The sequence below is a fragment of the Staurois parvus genome, unplaced genomic scaffold (genome assembly GCF_062004578.1).
Source record: "Staurois parvus isolate SC_StPar_1 unplaced genomic scaffold, SC_StPar_1.0 ptg000081l, whole genome shotgun sequence".
Lineage (NCBI taxonomy): Eukaryota > Metazoa > Chordata > Amphibia > Anura > Ranidae > Staurois > Staurois parvus.
Window position 1 is genome coordinate 3,467,669 of NW_028317877.1, and position 22,249 is coordinate 3,489,917.

At 40.9% G+C, this 22,249-nt stretch overlaps 2 protein-coding genes across 3 annotated transcripts in view; one reads left to right on the plus strand and one right to left on the minus strand.

The window, feature by feature from the left end:
* Positions 1 to 931, minus strand: part of GNPAT (glyceronephosphate O-acyltransferase) — a 63,372-nt gene extending 62,441 nt beyond the window's left edge. Inside the window, exon 1 of one of the 2 annotated variants that reach the window (XM_089669716.1) lies at positions 775 to 931. In XM_089669716.1, coding sequence (XP_089525842.1) covers positions 775 to 804 — 30 coding nt within the window. In that variant the 5' untranslated portion in view covers positions 805 to 931. The remainder of the gene's footprint in view (positions 1 to 774) is intronic. The other variant, XM_089669717.1, reaches the window with a different exon arrangement.
* Positions 932 to 1,005: 74 nt separating this feature from the next.
* Positions 1,006 to 21,803, plus strand: FSAF1 (40S small subunit processome assembly factor 1). Its single transcript, XM_089669718.1, has 7 exons — positions 1,006 to 1,183; positions 5,672 to 5,985; positions 10,192 to 10,245; positions 10,662 to 10,757; positions 13,998 to 14,081; positions 15,991 to 16,043; positions 21,207 to 21,803. Exons 1-7 carry the CDS (start codon positions 1,099 to 1,101, stop codon positions 21,334 to 21,336), a joined length of 816 nt encoding a protein of 271 aa, XP_089525844.1. The 5' UTR covers positions 1,006 to 1,098; the 3' UTR covers positions 21,337 to 21,803.
* Positions 21,804 to 22,249: the final 446 nt, after the last annotated feature.

Genomic DNA, 22,249 nt, shown 5'->3' on the forward strand with positions numbered 1-22,249 from the left:
GATTTGACAGCTCTAAGTACGGACAATAGGGTGCATACAATTTGCAATTCGCGGGACATGCAAATCGCATGCCAAGTCGCATCCGATGTAACTGGGGTGTTAGATTAAAATCACTTTAAACATTTAAGTCGCCATAAAGCCTCTTTTGTTTTTAAAAGCCCCAGACATTCCTTACACCTCGGTCACATCAAAGCCGATTTTGTAAATCGTGCGACTTACAGTGAAGTCGCGCGATTTAAAGAATTAGTGACCTGTCGATTTCATTGCGATTTGCAAGACATCTGGCACAGATATCTATGCAAATCGCACCAAAAGTGATACATGCACTACTTTAGAAATCGGTGCGGCTCCGACCAAGTCGGAATCGCACCAATATGACCGTTCTAATAGCGGACAATAGGGTGCGACCTGCCATATGATTTGCAAATTGCATGCCAAGTCGCATACAATGTGACTGGGGGATTAAAGCACCTCAGATTTAAATTTTTTTTTTAAGTTTTGGGGTTTTTTTTCTTTTTAATCAGGACAAGTAGACTGGGACCTGGATTTAGTTCCTGGACAATGAGTTTTTTCAGCAATTAAAGATCTTGGAATATTTCTGATGATCAGGCATGCTGTGTGATGGGAAGACATAACATACATGATGGAGGATTCTCCAATCAGACTGCCAGAGTGGAGATCCAAGTACTAAAGGAACAAGAAGACTTCCAGAGCTGTCATAGGAGACCAGCACTCCTCATTCATTCCTAATAGATGGAGGAGTCCCCCACTTACTAAATACGGGGTGCCCACAGCTGCCGCCATTGCTGCCACTATTCCCCTTCAGCGATCTGTCAGCTCAGTGATCATCGTCCTCCTCCTCTCCTCCACACACACCGGGTGAAGTGGTCGGACCCAGGCACAGGAAGAGGCGGGGATCGCTCCAACTGGCAGGGCGAGGGCCATTTTGACAGCTACGGGAGCAGTGCAGGACAAACCTAGTCAGATAGCGAGTGGACGGGAACTGCTGGGGACAGAGTCTGGGTACGGATCGGGGACTTCCGGTTAGCTCTTGTTCCACGTGTTTGTGTTGATGTGTTCCTGGATCTCAGTCCAGTGATGTCCGCTACAATGGCAGAGAGAGAGAGGGAAGGACATGTCCAGGATCAGCTGGATTCCGTTCTCAGCAATCTGTATGATTTCGGTAAGTGAATGACTCCATCAGCAGGGAGCCTCCTAATCCCCGATCTGTGCCACAACCCCAATATGATTGGCTCCTCTTTCCCTGCTGCTCCTTCTAGTAGATGTAAACCCCCAACTAAACTTTATGGGGGCCACACAAGGGGGGAGAAAAATGAACAATTATTGGCCAATTCGACAAAACAATCAAATTGAAGATCGAGCGAGATAAAAATGGCGTGACTGACAAGTACTGGCAGTTTTGTCCTAACCATGCTGATTGGTTATGGCGGGAAAAAAAAATTGTACGTGGTCAGTCAATGGCGATTTTTCTACACTTGTGCAAAAAAAAAACTCCAGTCGACTAGTACGGCTTTTTTTCCACCTCCAATGAACAGCTTGAAAGATCAATACCGTCATTATCTGTCACTGATTGCTCAGCCATAGCATTTTCATCTGGGGTGAGTAGGGGGCCCCATGAGATGCCCCTGGTACTTTTTTCATAGGCTTTTTTGAGTTTGGCCAAAGACACAGGGGCCCCATGATCCCCTATTACCCAGGGGCCCCATGAGTTGTCAGTCCGCCCCTGCATCTGGCTTGTCATTTTGTCAAATCCGACATCATATCTTTCAGTTTTATTTATCCATGTGAGGTCATCTTTATTTAGTTTGCTGAAACATTTCTGAGCACATTTGCGCTTTTTCGCAGTACGTGAATGTATGCCAAACACTCACAGTATATGTTTCTTTTATATATAAGTATGTATTTCTTGCACTCCAGAAATATTCTCATAGATTAAAGCAGAGCTCCACCCAAAAGTAGAAGTTCTGCTTTAAGTCTTCATCTCCTGCTCCCCATTTAGGATTGGCACCTTTGGGGAGTGTGGTGGTGGGGGGGTACCCAAATTTGACAGGTACCCACTCCCACTTTGGCTACGATCGACTAGTCCATTGCTCTCCAAATTGCTGTCCTTTGCTTGCTTTTATCTGGCACTTGGGATGCTACTTAATTCACTGACACCAGTGAAAGGCATAATTCCTCCTAATGCGATAAATGATGGGGCATAGTCCCCCCCCCCCCCCCATGACACCAACAGTGGGGTTCAATGACACCAATGATGAGGCACAATTTCTCCCACTGTCACACAATGATAGGGGATTGTTTACTCCCACTGATGCTGAGACATTTTGTTTTCCCATTGGCCATAGTCCAGCCCCCCTAAAGACTGAAGGACAGTAAACTGGCCCTTTGTTTACAAAGATTGGAGACCCCTGGACTAGGCGATCAGAAGCAGAAGTTGTCCTGTCCCCCCACCCCTCTCTATCCCCGTAGTGTTCTGGGACCCATGACAGGTCCCAGAAGACTACAGGACCATTCACAAAGTGCAGTGCCACTTACGTATGTGCACTGGGCACCCAGCTGTGAGGCCACAAGCTGTCACAGCCAGGTGTTCACATTGAAGGTGCCAGGGACACAGGATGGCCGGTGACCCCGGCTGGTTTGAGCACACTGTGGGATCGAGGGACAGCTGAGTGGCTGTTTTTTAAATGTCAGTGGCTACAGTTTTTGTAGCTGCTGACTTTTATTCATTTATTTATTTTACTTGTTTTAATTTTGACTGTAGAACCGCTTTAAATCCCAACTTCAGGCACAACAAAAAAATATCCATACAGTGAATCTCCCTATCCCGTAACAGGTGACCTGATATGGAACTAAACATTCTCAATCAGCATTAGCTATTTCCAATCCTTATGCTGCTAGTATTAATAAACAGATAGTAAGGTATACTATGTTTACTTTTAAACATTTTTTTTTTTTTTACATTTCCTCAGTTGCATCCTGTTTTCTGGCCTAGGCCAGTGACGTCATACATCCCAGGAGTTTTCATGGGCTTTTTTTTCTTTCATCTGAAGGAGGGGCTTTCAAACAAACAGAAAAGGGCGCACCAACCTAGTGCATTATCCCAAAGCATTTATTTAAAATCAACATAAAATATACTCCCAAATATGTGAATTAAAATCGCTGATTGAGCATTCATTTGTAGTCCAGTCGTCCTAGACTTGGCATAATCCAGGATACATTGGAACCTCACCAGGGTCCCTAACAGCTGACACGTTTTGAAGGTAACCCCTTCTTCATCAGACCCAAAACTTGCTGGCATGTCTGAGCTAAGGACAGATGGATTTCAGGAAATAAATGCTACATGAATCATCTGCAATTATTCAAGACGGCCACTGCCAGAAATGCTAAGGGGATGTTTTTTACACCCGCCGTTGCATAAAGGAGAATAGAGGGTCTGATCGAGTTTGCCTAAAAAACAAACAGGCAGACCCGATCGGAAACGCCTGTGAAAAGGCCCTAAGGCAGGCCATGGATGATGCAATATTCTTTCCTGCAACCACTTGTTGCAGGAAAGAAAATCACTCGATTTCCCTATCAACACAGTCAGTGTTGATGGGGGAGTCTCTCCCACGGAGCTATTGTGTTCTCTGGTTGGGGAAGGGGGGTGCTCAGGGAGCCGTCCCTGCCAGGAGAACACAGTGGTTATTGCTTGTGGCTATAGCCGCTTGCAATAATCTCATGCTATCTGACATGCTGGTTGTACCCAAGTCGATTGATGGATCAACTTGAGTACAATCGTCCTGCCCATACATGGTTAGAATCTTGACCAGTCCTTTCTGAACTGGCTGAGATTCAAACCCTCGTAAGCTTGTGATTGGTCTTTGATTCAACAGGAATTTATTGGTCATACATATACACTGCTCAAAAAATTAAAGGAACTCTTTTTAATCAGAGTATAGCGTCAAGTCAGTTAAACTCCTGGGATATTGATCTGGCCAATTAAGTAGCAGAGGGGGTTGTTAATCAGTTTCAGCTGCTTTGGTATTAATGAAATTAACAACAGGTGCACTAGATGGGCAACAATGAGACAATCCCGAAAACAGGAATGGTTTTACAGGTGGAGGCCACTGACATTTCTTTTCCGTACTCATCATCTTTTCTGACTGTTTTTTCACTAGTTTTGCATTTGGCTAGGGTCAGTGTCACTAGTGGTAGCATGAGGCGACACCTGGACCCTACAGAGGTTGCACAGGCAGTCCAACTCCTCCAGGATGGCACATTAATACGTGCCATTGCCAGAAGGTTTGCTGTGTTTCCCAGCACAGTCTCAAGAGCATGGAGGTGATTCCAGGAGGCAGTTACTCTAGGAGAGCTGGACAGGGCCGTAGAAGGTCCATAACCCATCAGCAGGACCGGTATCTGCTCTTTTGTGTAAGGAGGAACAGGATGAGCACTGCCAGAGTCTTCCAAAATGACCTCCAGCAGGCCACTGGTGTGAATGTTTCTGTCCAAAAAATCAGAAAAAGACTTAATGAGGGTGGCTTGAGGGCCCGACGTTCTCTAGTGGGCCCTGTGGTCACTGCTCGCATCATAGAGCTCGATTGGCATTAGCCATTGGCAGGTCTGCCATTGGTGCCCGTGCTTTTCACAGATGAGAGCAGGTTCACCCTGAGCACATGTGACAGACATGAAAGGGTCTGGAGAAGTCCTGGAGAATGTTATGCTACTTGTAACATCGTTCAGCATGACTGTTTGTGGTGGGTCAGTGATGGCCTGGGGAGGCATATCCATGGAGGGACGCATAGACCTCTACAGGCTAGACAATGGCACACTGACTGCCATTAGGTATCAGGATGAAATCATTGAACCCTTTGTCAGACCCTACGCTGGTGCAGTGGGTCCTGGGTTTCTCCTGCTGCACGACAATGCCCGGCCTCATGTGGCGAGAGTATGCAGGCAGTTCCTGGAGGATGAAGGAATTGATACCATTGAATGGCCACCACGCTCGCCTGGCCTAAATCCAATAGAACACCTCTGGGATATCATGTTTCAGTCCATCCAATGCCACCAGGTTGCACCTCAGACTATCCCTCCCGGAACTCAGTGATGCCCTGGTCCAGATCTGGGTGGAAATACCTCAGGACACCATCCGTCGTCTCATTAGGAGCATGCCCCGATGTTGTCAGGAATGCATACAAGAACGTGGGGGCCATACAAACTACTGAGTACCATTTTGAGTTGCTGCAATGAAAATTCAGCAAAATGGACTAGCCTGCTGCATCATTTTTTCACTTTGATTTTCAGGTGTCTTTGAATTCAGTCCTCTGTAGGTTGATAATTTTCATTTCCATCAAACAATGGGGCATTCCAGCATGATATTTTTCCCCATTGAGATCTGATGTGTTTTTAAAGTGTTCCTTTAATTTTTTTGGAACGGTGAATATTGATGGGCTATATGAAGCTTGATTAATAATCCAGTACACACTAAGCTGTAATAACCCATAACAAACACATATTATTTTTTTCAGCGGTTTGTATCTACCTGTGGATCAGTAGACTGCGGATAATGTAGCTGAGCTAATTATGTATGCAGAGATGTATGTAATTCTTTTTTTTTTTCTGTTTTAACTGTATTTTATTATGTATTTATATATTTTCTGAATGTTGACAGGTGATGATTTTGAGCCTTCCAAAGTGACAATATCTGAAAGTGAAGAAGGCGCTCCACTTGCTATTAAAACAAAAGAAGTGAATGGCTCTGGGGAACATCCACTACCTATTTTGGAAATTCACAGTTCTAGACGGGGAAAGAAAAATCCATCTTTTTTCTTTAACGCTATCAAGGACGAATTGAGCAGCCAGCCAAAAGGCACTGATATTCCGAGCAGTTCTGTCTCAAAATCTCATGTTGAAGTTGTAACATTTGTCAGTCGTAAAGATAAAAAGCAAGCCAAGAGCGGTGAAGTACAAGACAGAGATTCTAAAGTAAGCGAGCATGTAACTTTGTGCAGATATTTTTCGAGGACTGTTAAAGTGTAAGTCTAGCCAAGAGTTTTATGTTTTTTTGCTTTGGATATTGCGAAGGACTGTTGGATCCTCTGTCAGTTTTTTACTACTATCTTGGTTTTTTGTTTTTGCAAATTTACTTTTATTAAAAAGAAGGCAATATCCGTTACAGACAATATGTAGAATTCCAAATAGTAAAGCAGGATTCAGTCCTACGATCAGGTACAAGAAGTAGTAACATTAACAATCAGATCAAATATGCACATCTAGAATTCCCATATCATAGGAACAATTGAGTACTGATGCGATACTTTTTTTTATTTGCACTAACATACAATTTTGAGGACAAGCTTTCGGGGTATGTCCCCTTCAAAGTCCAAGTAGTACTGTAGAAATCACAAAGTTTCAGCAGAATGTTAGAAGAGATGAAGGGAAAAAAAAAAAGAGAGGCTAGAGATAAGATACAGCCCAAGCGAGGGGGGGGGGTACTACACTCACACAGAAGGAGTCAAGCTTCAGCTAATAGTTAGAAAACTTTTGGAAAATGAGTGAGGAATCCCATGTCCAAATTAAGGCGTTATCTCTAACTAAGTTCTTAAAGGAAATTTCAAATCCATCCAGGAAAGAAAAACTTTTGAACTAGGAATGATAATTCTATTTGACACAAGAGATAATGGCCTTAATTTGGACATGGGATTCCTCACTCATTTTCCAACAGTTTTATAACTATTAGCTGAAGCTTGACTCCCTCTGTGTGAGTGTAGTATCCCCCCCTCCCCCCTCGCTTGGGCTGTATCTTATCTCTATCCTCTCTTTTTTTGTTTTTTTTTCTTCATCTCTTCTAACATTCTGCTTAAACTTTGTGATTTGTACAGTACTGCTTGGACTTTGAAGAAAGGGACATACCCCGAAAGCTTGTACTCAAAATTGTATGTTAGTGCAAATAAAAAAAGTATCACGGACAGTACTCAATTGTTTCTGTCGCAAATGCACTAAAACAGCTACAATCACCTCAAACCATATCATAGGGAAACTAAAAAGTGCAGTGTACAAAAAACATCACTATGGAGGATCAAAATGTGTACCCTGGGTTACCGTAGCTCCGGATCCACAGAGTAGCTGACTGTAACTGCCCAATGGGGAGCAGAGTACTGCCCCAAACACTTTTTATTACCCATTACATAATATAACAGGCAGCAAAGAAGAGCTATAGGAGCGAAGATAAAAAGGTGGGGGGGGGATAATTATGGAGAAAAAAACTGGTTCAATCCACAGGAAGGTAGAGGATGCCACCACACTTAATAGGACTCAAATAAAAGAGAGCTTTGCCCTCCTCAGAATAGATAAACATATTCCACAGACTCCATGTTTTTGGAATACACTTCTTCAGGGGTGTGGACATTTTTTAAGAAAGTATTTGTCCAAGGACTAAATCAGGGTTCCAATCTACTTGTCCGTCATGACAATCTGCTTGTCCTGATAAAAATTTTTTGGTTTTTTTTGTTTTTAAAAAAAGCAGAGTCCCTAGAGAATAAATTGGTGGGTTCAATTTTTTTTTTTAATGTAACACAGTATTTGCGCAGCACTTTTTCAAACGCAATTTTTTTGGGTAAAAATACACTTTTTTGATTTTTAACGCAAAAAACACAATACTAAACCTAATTTTGTGGTAAAATATAAAAGATGATGTTACTCTGAATAAATAGATACCAAAACATCATGCTTTAAAATTGTGCACGCCCATGCAGTGGCAACAAACAACATACATTTTACTATCCATAGGCGACATTATGATTTACAGAGGAGGTCTGGTACTGGAATTACTGCCCAGTGAGCTGACATTTTAGGTGATGCATTACATGTGTGGACCGAATGCTGTTTGCATGTGTGCAGGACCGACACATGCGTTTGCCTTTGCGCACGGGGGTACTTTAAACATTTTTTTTAAATTCTTTATTATTTTAACACTGTTGCTGTCATTTTTTTTTTCTTTCTTTTTTGATCACTTTTATTGCTGTCACAAGGAATGTAAATAGCCCTTGTGACAGCAATAGGCAGTGACAGATGCTCTTTATCGAGAGCCCCCCAGATCCCTCCTCTGCCCTTTAAAAGGATTTGATCACACAAGATCGGTGTGATCAAATGCTTTCCATTTTTTAAAAATGCCACCATTTACTTCCGGGGAAACTGGAAGTGATGTATGCTCATCTCTTCCTGCTTCCTATATCAGAGGTGGACAGAGCGGTTCCAATCTTTGTCCATTTTTTTGATCAGCCAGGGGAAGCACCAGATGGTCGATCAGGTGTCCTGGTGCGACAGGACAGCTCACGCTTGTAAAAGCAATCCAGTGGATAGTTAGCCGCTCAGATTTCTTTTACAAGACAGCCGACCATCAGTTCTACTTCCTGCTGCTTGCCCGCAGCAGAGCTAAATATAAGGAAAAACCTCTAGCCCAGTGCTTGGAACTGCATGTCTCAGGCATCGGGCTATACATCCCTGTTCTTGTTTGTGTTGAGAAGTCAGGATTAAGTCCTCCATCTGATTCAAATCTTCTACTTTTTACTCCTGAGCCATTGTCTGATGGATGGAGGCTATCTGGGGTTCTATTTGGGAGATTTCCCCTCACTTATTGTTACAGTGACAATGGTCCAGACAGGAAATGAGGAAAAATCTGCTACAGGGACACACACAGGATATGGAGGTTCTAGTCTTCCTCAGTATTACTAAAAAAAACGTTTCAATTAGGGATGCACTGAAATTTCAGTGGCTGAAACATTTTGGCAGAAAACACCCCTTTCGGCAGTTGGCCAAAATGAAAACAAGCACCGATACAGGTGCTGTAAAAACACTGCTCCTCGCCGCCGCCCGCCGCTCGGTAGTTCTCAGCCTTACATGAGAAACCATTGATCCCGGCACTGGGGATAGAGATGAGTGAAGGTAAGATGGCCGCCACTCTTCTCTATTCCTTTGGAGGACCAGAACGATGTCACTTCCCATTCTGGCCATTTTTGTGCGCTAGATCAATGCTTTTTTTTTTATCCAATGATTTACATTGTAGAGGAGAGATATGGGGTCTTATTGACCCCATATCTCTCCATAAAGAGGACCTGTCACTAATTATTTCTATCACAAGGGATGCATGCATTTCTTGTGATTAGAATAAAAGTGATTACAATTTTTTTTAAATGGACCGTGCACAAAAACCCATTAAATAAATAATAATAAAAAAGTTTAAAGTGCCCCCGTCCCCCCGTGCTCACGTGTAGTGGTGAACACATACGTAGGCCATGCCCACATATGTAAACGGTGTTCAAACCACACACGTGAGGTATCGCCACGAACATCAGAGCAAGAGCAATAATTCTAGCGCTAGACCTCCTCTGTAACTTTACAATGCTAACCTGTAGAAATTTTTAAAGCATCCCTCATGGAGATTTTTAAGTACCGCAGTTTCACGCCATTCCACGAGCTTGCGCAGTCTTAAAGCGTGACATGTTGGATATCTATTTACTCTCCATAACATCCTCTATCATGTTTTACAACCAAATTGGGGTCTGTGTGTGTGTGTGTGTGTGTGTGTGTGTGTGTATATATATATATATATATATATATATAATTTTTTTTTTTTTTAATCGGTGTATTTTTTTCCAAAAAATATATATTCATTTTTAAAAACTGCACATTGCCTTTTCGGCCAAGTGCATTTTGAATTTATGGTTTTGGCAACAGCATTTCGGTGCACCATTAGTTTCAATCTGTGTTGTTGTTGGCAAGTAGTAAATCTGTAGTCTCTAGGAAAGTAAGTAAGGCAAATCTGCCTGGATATAGGTAAAACCTGACTTCTAATTCTAACCCTTCCCAAATCTATACCAAATTTACAAATAAAGTTTTGGCTGGACATACACTTTAAGGCCTCATTCACACGGATGCTGAGGTCCATAGTTGGTGAACAGGCCACGTGTTTTTGCAGCTTGAACCTCCAGGTGCTCTGTGCGGCATCCTGTGTAGGTGTATGGGGGTAAAGCAGCTTTACAGCCACTTGTCCAAATTTCACAGATGTGTGGCTATGCGGCCCTAAACAAACACTGTCTGCAATCCGGGATGCTCACCTGAACGTCTGTCAAAATTTAAATTTATATGTATATATAAATATTTATAATGTATCACATCTTTTTCCCTTTACAGATAATTATTGATTCAAAGGAGGAAGAAAACAATCCAACATTTGATTTTGAAAAGGTATGTTTATGTCTATGTCCTTTGTTTAACTCTTCTTTATATTGATAAAAAAGTCCCCTCTGGGTAACATATGTACTTTGAAAGGATTTTAACATATTTTGTTGGAAATTCCTTCCTTTTTCTGTTCTGAAGAAATAGCCATTTGTTTCACTATGTCCTTTGCTGGCTGATTCCTGAACAGGAGGGTCTGCAATTATCCTTATCACCTGAACAAATCTTAGGGGTCTTTGTATAATTATTCATCCAGTAAAACTGCATGTACCTTCCATTATGTGGGAATTAACTAGCTGTTGGGAGAATGGGGCAAAGTTGAATGTTCTTAAAGTATCTTCTCCTCTGGTTGAATGTTCTTAAGGCATTGTTTTAGCCTGCTTTGTCACAAATGCCCAATAGATAGAAATTTTTTTTTTTCACAGGTACGTTTGGAGGTTCACAAGTTTGGTATCACAGGTTTCAAGAAAGAAAAACAAAGGAAATTTGAACAGGAGAGGGCAATTATGCTTGGAGCAAAGGTAACTATAGACAGAAACCTTGGTGCTTATCTAATTTTCTTATTGGAAGGCCATGCCTTCCCTAGAGTCAATTTGTTATATCGGTGAATAGAGAAAATGTGTTACTGGATTTATCTTTCAATACAGAAATTCTTCTATGGCTCATATACAGGCATACCTCGGTTTATGAATTTAATTAGTTCTGCAGGACTTTTCGTATAGCAAAAAATTTGTAAACCGAAACGCCGTTTCCCATAGTAATGCATTGAAAACCAATTAATCCGTTCCGGAGGTCAGAAAAAAGTAAACGCTACTAAAATACCGCATGAGTTATTTGATCAAGTCATGCGGTATTTTAGTAGTGACAACCATGTGCTAATGTTTCAGCTGTCAGCGGGGTTCCTGAATGACAACTGAATGTGAAAGAATTGCCGGCAATTAAAAAAATAAACAGCGTGGGGTCCCCCCTCCCATCCATACCAAGCCCTTTGGGTCTGGTATGGATTTTGAGAGGAACTTCCACACCAAAATTAAAAAAAAAAAAATGACAGGGGGGTTCCCCCCAAAATCCATACCAGACCCTTATCTGAGCATGCAGCTTGGCAGGTCAGGAAAGGGGGGGGGGAGACGAACAAGCGCCCCCCCCCCGAACCATACCAAGCCACATGCCCTCAACATGGGGGGGTGGGTGCTTTGGGTGAAAAGCACGTTGATGGGGGACAAGGGCCTCTTCCCCACAATCCTGGCCGATGGTTGTAGGGGGCTTATCGGAATCTGGAAGCCCCCTTTAACAAGGGGGCCCCCAGATACCAGCCCCCCCCCCTGTGGATGAGTATGGGGTACATGATCCCGTGACTTATTCACAAAAAACAAAAGTGTGTGAGAAAAGACAGGACATGGTCTTTGACAAGTCCTTTTTTTAAAATAAAAGAATATTTGCAGTAGATCCAACGTCATTCACGATGTCTGCCGCCAACCCGAAAAAAGCATAAAAAAAAAAAAGGCTCCGCTTCCGACGATGTCTCCTAGCAGTCTGCCTGCTCCGGTGGTTTGACAGCTCTTAAATATGTAAGGGGTAGGGCCTCTTGCCCGCAGACCCCCACAACCACCAGCCAGGGTTGTGGGGAAGAGGCCCTTGTATCCATCAACATGGGGACAAGGTGCTTTGGGGTGGTCTTCCCCACCCCCCACCCTTTCCTGACCTGCCGGCCTGCATGCTGAATTTTGCCGTGGGAGTTCCCCTCAAAACCCATACCAGACCCAAAGGGCTTGGTATGGATGAGAGGGGGGGACCCCACGCCAGTTTTTTATTTATTGTGGTGCCGGTTTTTAAATAAATGTAATTACTGCCTTTTTTTTTCTTTACTATAGCTCAAAGATTCAGCTGTCACTTTTCTCCCAACTAAAAGAAAGAGAAAGTTTCCTTTTTAGTTTATTTCCCCAAGTTAAAAGAAACAATGTTTCCTTTAACTCTGGGGATAATGACAGCTAATTCTGTGAGCTATAGTGAAGAAAAAAAAAGCTGGAAATTGCGTTTAAAAATTGGCACCGACATACACTTCATATTGAGAATAAAAATTTGCAAAACATTTGTCAACCGAGGCATTATTTTCAATGGATTTTCATTTGTGAACCGAAAATTACGTTAACTGAGGCGTTTGTAAACCAAGGTACACCTGTATAGTCTTTATTCAAAGGTGAAATCAGTTGGTCACAAGACTAGAGCAGATACACAAAGCTTAAATTTGGAGAAAGTTGCATGTCAGATTTAACAGTAATTCTGATGCTACAGTATATGCTAATTTCCAATTTTTGCATATCTGTTTTCACCTCCCAAGTCCTTTCTGTCCTTTTTCAATGTATTGGTTGGACTAGCTGACCAATAGGTGTATTAAGTGGGTTGAATTAAAAAACAATGCATAGATTCCCCCATTCACTTGAACAAGGTGGATGAAGGAATTCCTTCCCTTCCGAGACATTGAATTGTAACAGTGGAGCTTGGCACTGTCAGAATACACTGACCATTGGCTGTAGCCACTGATCGACAAAAGATTTCCAACCTTTTAATTCAACACAAGTTGCTCTAATGATAAGACTTCTGTCAAACAGGGATGGCCACACATTGGCGGCTACAGCTGTCGATTACCGGGTCCCGGCCGGAGATTCCCTGCCAGCACCCAGCAATTGCTGAGGAACACTGACAGGGGAGAGGTCTATATGTAAGTAATACAGATCTCTCCCCTGTCAGCACCAGCATGCGGCTTTGTGTTGCTCTGCATAGCAGAGCAACACAAAGCAGCATGCTTACATAGTAAAACAGTTAACCCTTTGCCCCAGATTTTAACCCCTTCCTGCCCAGTGTCATTAGTACAGTGTTTAGTACTTTTTATTAGCACTAATCACTGTATTAGTGTCATTGGGGATGTCAGTGGCCTTTAGTTCCCCCCCAGTGTCAGAATGCTATAAGTCACTGATTGCCACCATTACTAGTATTTAAAAAAATTAAAAAAAAATTCCAGTATCTATACTGCCATTTGTAGACTCCATGACTTTCACATAAACCAATTAATTTACACGTATTGGGTTTTTTTTTTTAAGTAAAGATATGTAGCAGAATACATTTTGGCCTAAATTTATGACGTAGTTTGATTTTTCAAATTTTTTTTACTGGACATGTTTAATAGCAAAAAGTCAAAAATATAGGGTTTTTTTTTTTCAAAATTGTTGGTCTTTTTTTGTTTATAGCACAAAAAAAATAAAAAATGCAGATTTGATCAAATACCACCAAAAGAAAGCTCCATTTGTGGAGGAAAAAAAGACATAAATTTCAATTGGGTGCAGCGTTGCATGACCGCGCAATTGGCAGTTAAAGTAACGCAGCGGCGTATCGTAAAAAATGGCCTGGTCAGGAAGGGGAGTAAATCCTCTGAAGGGCAAGTGGTTAAAACCAAAAAGCCTATGGTGGAGGTTAAAATAAGATTTTTATTGTTGTTTTAGGCAGCATAGGTATTAGTACTTAAACATTGTTTACATGAAGAATATCAGTATAATTTAATGAAAGTCACAAGCAGCCTACCTTGATGTGGGATTTTCAATATAGTTATCATCATCATGTGCATTTAGTCATTTTCTGAAATTGGGATTCAATGTCATTTAATCTTTGGTTTGCTTCGTTTTAAAATATGGACATGAAAGCGCATAATCATTTCACATTTTACCAATAAAACTGTAAATGTCCTTATATACATTTTGTGTTGCCAGCCCCCCAAAAGAGAATATGTGAACTACAAAGTTTTCCAAGAGAAGATAAAGGAACAGGAACAAACAAAAGAAAGAAGCCTTACGGTTTGTGAAGCTCATATTACTGTATTTATTTCTATTAATATAATCTTGTTATTGAGAATCTTGTCTCTGTTCTCTGTAGTCTTTCTGCTCATCACTCTGTTGAAGTTGTATATTACCCAATATACTGCTGCAATCTATAGCAACCACTGGAGAATTTTTGTTTGTTTGTTTTTTTTCTTAGTTTTATTTCATAAATACTTTTTCAATTTGCTTTAGTTTCATCCTTTTGCTTGTCACATGTGTTCAGGTCTCTTAGAAGCAAATAGCCTGGCTTGCTGTTATTCAGACCCTCTGGCTTCAGTAGTTTGAGTCAGTGACCTACAGCATGTATGCAGATCAGGAAAGTTGGAGAATCATCGGAAGACCCTTTTTGCAGTTTTATGCTGGGTCACCTATTCAGAGTTCTGAATCATTGGGATCAGCATGACAGCTTGACAACTAGCATTTTCTCAAAACAAGTCAGCAGTGACAGCCCTTTGCTTCTGTCATGACATATTATTTTTCTTTAACCTCCCTGGTGGTATTCCCGAGTGTAGCTCGGGGTAAAATTTCAGTACCAAAAGCGGTAACCCTGAGCTACACTCGGGCTTACCATGCGGCACTGCAGAGCTTACCTTGTCCATCCCTCCCACGATGTGTCCCCTGCAGCGTCCCCAGCCATCTCCTCCAGCCGATGCTGGCATCCGGCTTCTGTGTTCCGGTCCTTGTGACGTCGGGACGTACGGGCGCCGCCGCCGGCGGGAAATTTGAAAATTTTAAAAAATGTCATTTTTTTCCAAACAAATTTTACATAGCAAAACATTGCTGTTTCAACCCATTTCACATACATATTGTCCCTAGTGCTTTGTCCTGTGCCCTGCCTGCATTTTGTCTGTTCTTTCTGCCTGGAAACTGAGAAAAGTCCATGGCGTCCAAAAAGTGTCCCTTTAGGTCAAAAGTGGGTTTAGATCAGCTAGAGAACAGCGATAGTAAATCAGAACCACTTGCAGAATTGAGTGATAATGATTCGTGGGGAAATTCGTCATCAGACACTGAAAACGATTTTGCGACTTTGCTCAGCGATGTGCGAACTTGGCGCTATATTTCAAATTCAGTGTTTTTGGTTTGATTATATTATTGAATTAAATGTATTATTATTATATTATTATTTTGTTATGATTATTTATTAAATTATAATTTATGATTTCGTGTTTCAAATTTTATCATACCCGGGATGTTTAATAGACTCTTGTTCGGACAGATTTCAGTGAGTTATTCCTAAAAATTACAGCCTACAATAAAAAAAACTACATATTTCCATGCACAAAAATGGTACCGCTTTCAGCACCAAAAATCTGAAATAATCAGACCGCTAGGGAGGTTAAAGTGGTTGTAAACTCTTACATATACCTACTGAAGTGACTGGCCTCAGATGATACACAAAGATGAAACAAATCCGCCTTCATACATTGTGCCTGGTTATATGCAGCCCTTTCACCATTACAACTTTGAAAAACACAGATCAAAAGATTTTTCTCATCAGTAGAAAGTAGGGGGTGGGGTAGAGCTAGAGCATAAGAAAAATTGGGAATTATACAGAGCTGAGGCTGTCATTCACCTGCTGTGTGCTAATGGGATGGGGGCAGGCAAGGTGGTTCATCTCCTGGGAGGCTGTGGAGTCGTCATAAACTATTAACAGTGACTCATGCAAATAGCAGAGGAAAGCGAGATCAGAGAGAAATGACACTTGGTGCTTTAGATTCAGGCTAGTACTCTCTATAGAAGGATGTGCTTTGTTTGTCTTCCATGTTAAAGGTTTACAACTACTTTGACAGGGAAATAATAATCTTTTGTTATTGTTTTGTTACATTGTTACTGCTAGTTGTTTTTCCCTAGTTTTACCATGATCTTCCTTATTCTTCAAAAATAGGAAAATATCACGGAACCAGTAAGAAAAAAACAGAAACAAGGACAGAATGTCAGGTGAGCCTGTGTGTGGTTTATGTTATCGTAGGAAGATTGTCCTCCATAATACTATTTAACTGTTTTATTCACACATTATAGATGAATTCCAAGTATGGATAATTTATACATAGCTACATTGCTGTATATACCATACCTGACCAATGACCCTAGAAACATGAAATCACTGAAGCAGTCAATGCTTGTACTCCAGTGATCGCCACTTCCTTTAACCATTTCAAGTCCGGACACTTTTACCCCCTTCCTGTTCAGGCCAATTTTTAGCTTTCAGTGCTATCACACTTTTAATGACAATTGCGCGGTCATGCAACACTGTATCCATATGCATTTTTAAATATTTTTTTGAGACCGATAAAGCTTTATTTTGGTGGTATTTATTCACCACTGGGATTTTAATTTTTTTTGCTATGTAAATGAAAAAGTCCAAAAATTTTGAAAAAAGTGTTTTTCTTATAAAATTTTGCAAATAAATAATATTTCATCATAAATCTTGGCCACAATTTATTCAGTTATCTTTTTAGTAAAAAAAAATAACCCAAATTAGTTTATAACCAAAAATTATAATTTTGAAACTTTTTTTTTTTACATTTTAATTTTATTTTTTTATATTATTATTTGTTTTTTTTTTTTTTTTTTTACATATTGTCACCCTAGCAGTACAGTGTCACCATGGTGACACTACTACTTGTGGGGGGTGATGAAGATGTTTGTTTTTTTTTACATTGATTGCTTTTACACCCATAAAGGCTGTAAAAGCAATCATTTCTCCTTCTCTCTGGCTGCATTCTTGAACTACTGTGTGAGCTGTGATTGGTCACAGCTTGTCACATGGTACAAGGCTGTTGTGAATAGCCTTGTACCATGTGACCTCTGTGATCATTCACAGATTTCACACATAGTAAGCAGTGGTCAAAAGTGACATCTTGCTTACTACTCTGCATGTGATCACTGATTGGCCAATCAGTGATCACATGATCGGGACCTCGCACAGAGGTACCGTACGACGATCGGTGTTCCACTGTGTCCAGAGGACACAGCGGGCACCAGATCGCGGTGCTGCATGCTCCCAGGGTGCGCACACAAGCAGGGGGCAGGGAGGCCGTTTATAAATGGCCACCCGACCCTGCACTGCCACCGTCCGGCCGTTTATATACAACGGCCGGACGTGAGGTGGTTAAAGTCCCATGCTGAGCATCTGACCTCTTGCATTCTGAATAAAGGTCAGTTGCTTGGCACAGGTGTCGGTCAGAGAATGCTTTGCATTTTCTAAATTAATGCAAAGTGTTCTCTGATTCGACAAGATGGAGAGTTGGGGCAGTGACGTTATTATTACATCATATTTAAAGTAAATCTAAACCCATGAATAAAATGTAATATTGCAGCTTAGATGTGACAACTGCATTCGTTTTCTTTTTTTTCAGGCGTTTAGCCCTTATTTTCAGCTGGTGATCCTGCCAGTAACTTCTTGTTCTAGGGTGATGATGCATACTCGCTGTAGTGTGTCTATGAAAGAGCAGCATTGTCACAGTAGAACAAAAAGTGTGTTAGGACTACAAATCACCTCCCACTCTACAATCTGCATAACATGGGGGGGGGGTGGGTTATGTAGCCTATAGGTAAGCTGTAAATGATGGAGACTGCAGCAGGGTGCACAAAAAATGAGCACACTTGATTTCTAGCAGGATCAGCAGGTATATTATGCACTTATCAAACATAGTAACAAACCAGTTTCAATAGTATGTTTAACAGACCAAAAGGGAGCACATACAAGAAGTTAATTGTTGGAGTTTATATACTCTTTCATTTGTTGAGCTAAACCACCTTGGAACATCAAAAGGTGTTTCTGTGTGTGTCCACAACAGAGCAAAATGCTGATCAGTTAAAAATATCTGAACCAAAACTGGATGATAGTTTGTCTGCTAAAGCGTTGTATATCATAAATAAATGCAGTTTGTTTTGTTTTTTTTTGTTTTTTTTTTAAAAAAAGGGTTTTTACTTTATTCATTCTAGTTTTGCCTCTCAGTTCCGCTGATCTCTTCCAGCCCTTTTCCGTCACTTTCGGTTTACATGCATGTGTTTTGTGCTAGGTTCTTCATAGTGACAGCAGTGGATCAGGCTTGTACAACATGTATCAGCATGGCCTCTTATTGCCACTATCCAGGGGATGTGTAAAAGGGTTACAACACAAATGGGACACAGTTGTCACTCCATAATGGGAAGTGCCTGAACAAGGAACCTAATTTCAGGGTCATCTGGTAAAAGTTTAATGAAAGCTGCTTATTTAAAAAGGTTGAAAACAACTTCTGAAATTATATTAATATGGGAAAGCTTGTTTAAGATATGAGTTATTTGGTTTAGATATACAGTACTTTAACCTCTTCCCGTCCAGCCTGATAAACAGCCAGACGGGAGTGCCGCCGAAGCGGGTGGACTTTTCTAAACATTCCCCCGCATCCATTGCCTGTGCACGCTCCCTGGTAGCACACAGCACCGTGATCGGTGTCCAGATGACACAGCGGAACACAGATTGCTGTACGGGACCTCTGAGTGTGATCCCGATTGATGTGATCACTGATTGGCCAATTGGTGATCACATGAATAGTAGTAAACAAGATGTCACTTCCTAACATCATTGCTTACTACTTTTGAAATCTGTGAATGATCACAGAGGTCACATGGTACAAAGCTATTCACAACAGCCTTGTACCATGTGACAAGCTGTGACCAATCACAGCTCGCACAGTATTTCTTAATGACTGCAGGAAAGCAGCCAAAGAGAAGATGAAATTATTGCTTTTATTGCCTCACAAGCTCACTATGGTGACACTGTACTGCTAGGGTGACAGTATATTAAAAAAAATATATATAAAAAAAATAAAATAAAAATGTAAAAAATTATTTTGAAAATTATAATTTTTGGTTATAAACTAAATGTGGGTTTTTTGTTTTTTTACTAAAAAGATAGATGAATACATTTTAGGCCAAGATTTATGAGGAAAGATTATTTGCAACACTTTTTTTGGAATTTGTCATTTATATAGCAAAAAAAAAAATCCCAGTGGTGAATAAATACCACCAAAATAAAGTTTTATCTGTCTCAAAAAAATTCTAAAAAATTAATATGGGTACAGTGTTGCATGACTGCACAATTGTCATTCAAAGTGCGATAGCGCTGAAAGCTGAAAATTGGCCTGGACTGGAAAGGGGTAAAAGTGTCCAACTTGAAGTGGTTAAGCAGAACTATATTCACCTCTTCTCTAGCGATGCAATATCCGCTAGCTGCCTCTCCAGCACTAGTATCCCCTATGTGGCTTCTTCCTGGTTTCGGCATCTTTGGCCATCTTAAAGAAGAAGTTTGGGAATTAAAAAATAAATAAACTTGCATACTCGCATAGGTAGTTGCAGCATCAGTCCAGTGCTGCATCTTTTCCACGCTGCCTCTGAGACTGGTAAGTGAGCAATAAAAAGCAGCTGATCGCTTGGTTCTTCAGTGAGAAAAAAGCCAGTGACTGTCAGTCACCGGCTCTCTGCTCTGCCTATTCACTGGAGTACCGGGCTTTGGAGGGTGTGGGAGTGGCTGGCTTAGGCTGTCAGCAGCTCGATGAAAGGCTGAGCCAGCTGTTGGGCAGGAATCTAGGTGGATTCCGACTTTAAAGTCAGGATTGCTCCAGAACCTGAAAGGGCTCAGTGACATCAGCCATCAGTGGTCTTTAGCCCACTGTCTGCTGAATATGGGTCACAGGAGTGCTTAACTAAGTGCACTACTGTGACCTACAGGAGAAGTAGGGTCAAAATAGACTTTGGCCCTACTTGTCCTTTAATTGGACAGCCCAGGATGATATAACTCCCACTCATGGGCATGGGAGTTTATTTAACCCTGTACCCGGCAGATGTTGGGATTGTACGGTGTACACACAAAGAAGAATACAAACAGGTACTGTAGTTGTGGAAGAGACCTAGCTTGTCCTTTCTGCTATAAAAACCTTTCTGTTTGTAATATTTTTGGAAAATGGCTATTTTTCTGCTTTAACCCCTTCACACCTAAGGGTAAAACAAATCTTAATGCCTAAGCACAATTTTGCAACGTTGACATGTGTTAGTAAAACCGTACATATCATCACAACTACTTTGTACATCCAGGTGAATTGTACCTTTTTTTTTTTTTTTTTTTTTTTTTTAGGACAAATTGAGCTTATATTTGGTGGTAAATGGTAATGGATATCTCCTGATTTTTTTTTTTTTTTTTATTATCAAAGGAAAACTGTCCCAAAATAGTAAAAAAAAACATTTTTTTTATTTAGCTGTGTGTTTCTTGTTACTACCATAACCTACCACCAAAGAGCAACCCAAAATAAATTTTCCAGCTCTTGGCGATCGCAGCGATACCATATATGTGTATGTTATTTGTTGTTTGTACCCGTAGTACAGCCCAGAAACAATAGTGCACATTTTGTTTACCTAAAACACACTGACACCAATTTATTTGGTGTCCCAAACACTTACCCTGGCACTGAACTAGATCAAACCTTGATCTATGTATTTTTTCTTTATTCTTTATTTAATTTTTTAATATTTATTTTATTTTTTTATAACAAACATTTTTTCCCTCTATGCCAGGAATTAGAGAGATACAATGTACCTCTCTCCTCCATTCATAGAGAGAGGGGAAAAAAAAAACATAGGGGGCCAGGCTGTACAGTGACTGATCACTGTGATAGCCAATCAGAGGCTATCACAGCAATCTTGTGACCCAGAATCGGGAGTCCCGGGTCCCGATTGTTAGAATGGGACCTGGGGCTCTCAGTGGCATCCCGGTCTTTGTGCTGGGACCGCGTCGCACTGCGCGCTCCCAGCACAAAGACAGGTACACAAATATGTGGCCCCACGGAAAAAAGCCCAGTTCTGTGAGGCTGCATATTTGTGTTACGTCAGCGTCAAGGGGTTAAGGTCATCAGTCTATACCAGGCCATATGATTGATGAATACATTAGAGTGGCTTGCAGAATGAACAGAAGCTTATTTTAAACCCATTCTTCAGCGCTTTTCTTGTGTTAAATATATGGCAGTGGAGAAGTGATGTTACTTTGGCAAAAATCATTTTAATAACTTGTCACTATATACTGTATTTCAGTTGTTGTTACTGTTTTATTTCTGTGTTTTACAGAAGGTCAAGGAAAGGAAAAGGATCATCAGGATTTGTGCCAGATGGCCAGGTGGGGAGGTTTAGAAATGGTGCGCTGATTCTGAGCAGCAAAGATATTCACAAGATTAAACAATCCAAAATTAGTAAATGAAACATGACTGTATATTCTACACAATGACTGAAGAATGACTCTTCTTATATCGGTGAATAAGTCAGTGCAAAATGTTGCATGAAGCAGGTTACGGAAGAATCAAGAGGAGCACAGAGTCTTCTGTGTGAAGTACTGAAAGTGTTTTCAGGTGGCCTTGCTGAAAAGGAGCAAACTTTTATCATTTTGCTATTGCCTACACTACTGAAGGGGAAGGACTGGTTGTTGGACCTCGTTGAGCATAAGCCTTCAACCAACCAAGCTTTAATGAACTGTTTGTAGCAATCTTTGGAAAATATTTTGGTGACCTACCAACTGGTCTCCTATTTTTATTTCTGTTCAATATAATAGAACTTTTTTTGTCACGACTATTCTGATTTTTTTTTTTTTTTTTTTATACATATCATGATGATTTTATTGAATCATACATTTCTCTTTTGTTCAATAAAGGACACAGCAAATCTTCATAATGGATGGGTTTGATGTCGCCACTGCAGTAGCTGGACACTCGGTGCAAACAAAATACACCCAAGGGGTAGCCCTCTGCTGGTGGCCAAACCTCCCATCTGCAACACAGAGCTCAGTTTTAGCTTAGTGTCTCAGGAGTGAGGACCTACAAATTTTCTTCTTTTTAGCTTTTTTGGTGGCTCTCCATGGCTTTTTGTTCCATTGTTATATTTGTAATAAGAGTTAACAAAAACTTTACTAAAGGGCAATACAAGCCAAGCCAAACAAAACAATACAGAGTTAAAACACATATAAAAACTGTTTTACCTCTAATCCTTTTCTGGATGATGGGGATGCCTCCTGTTACAACCCCATATAGGTCAGTGAGGGTTCAGGATTGCTGCTCAAGGTAATGTAAACATTCCACGGGTACAGTTGTCCTTTTAAGATATTATTTATATTGGAACCA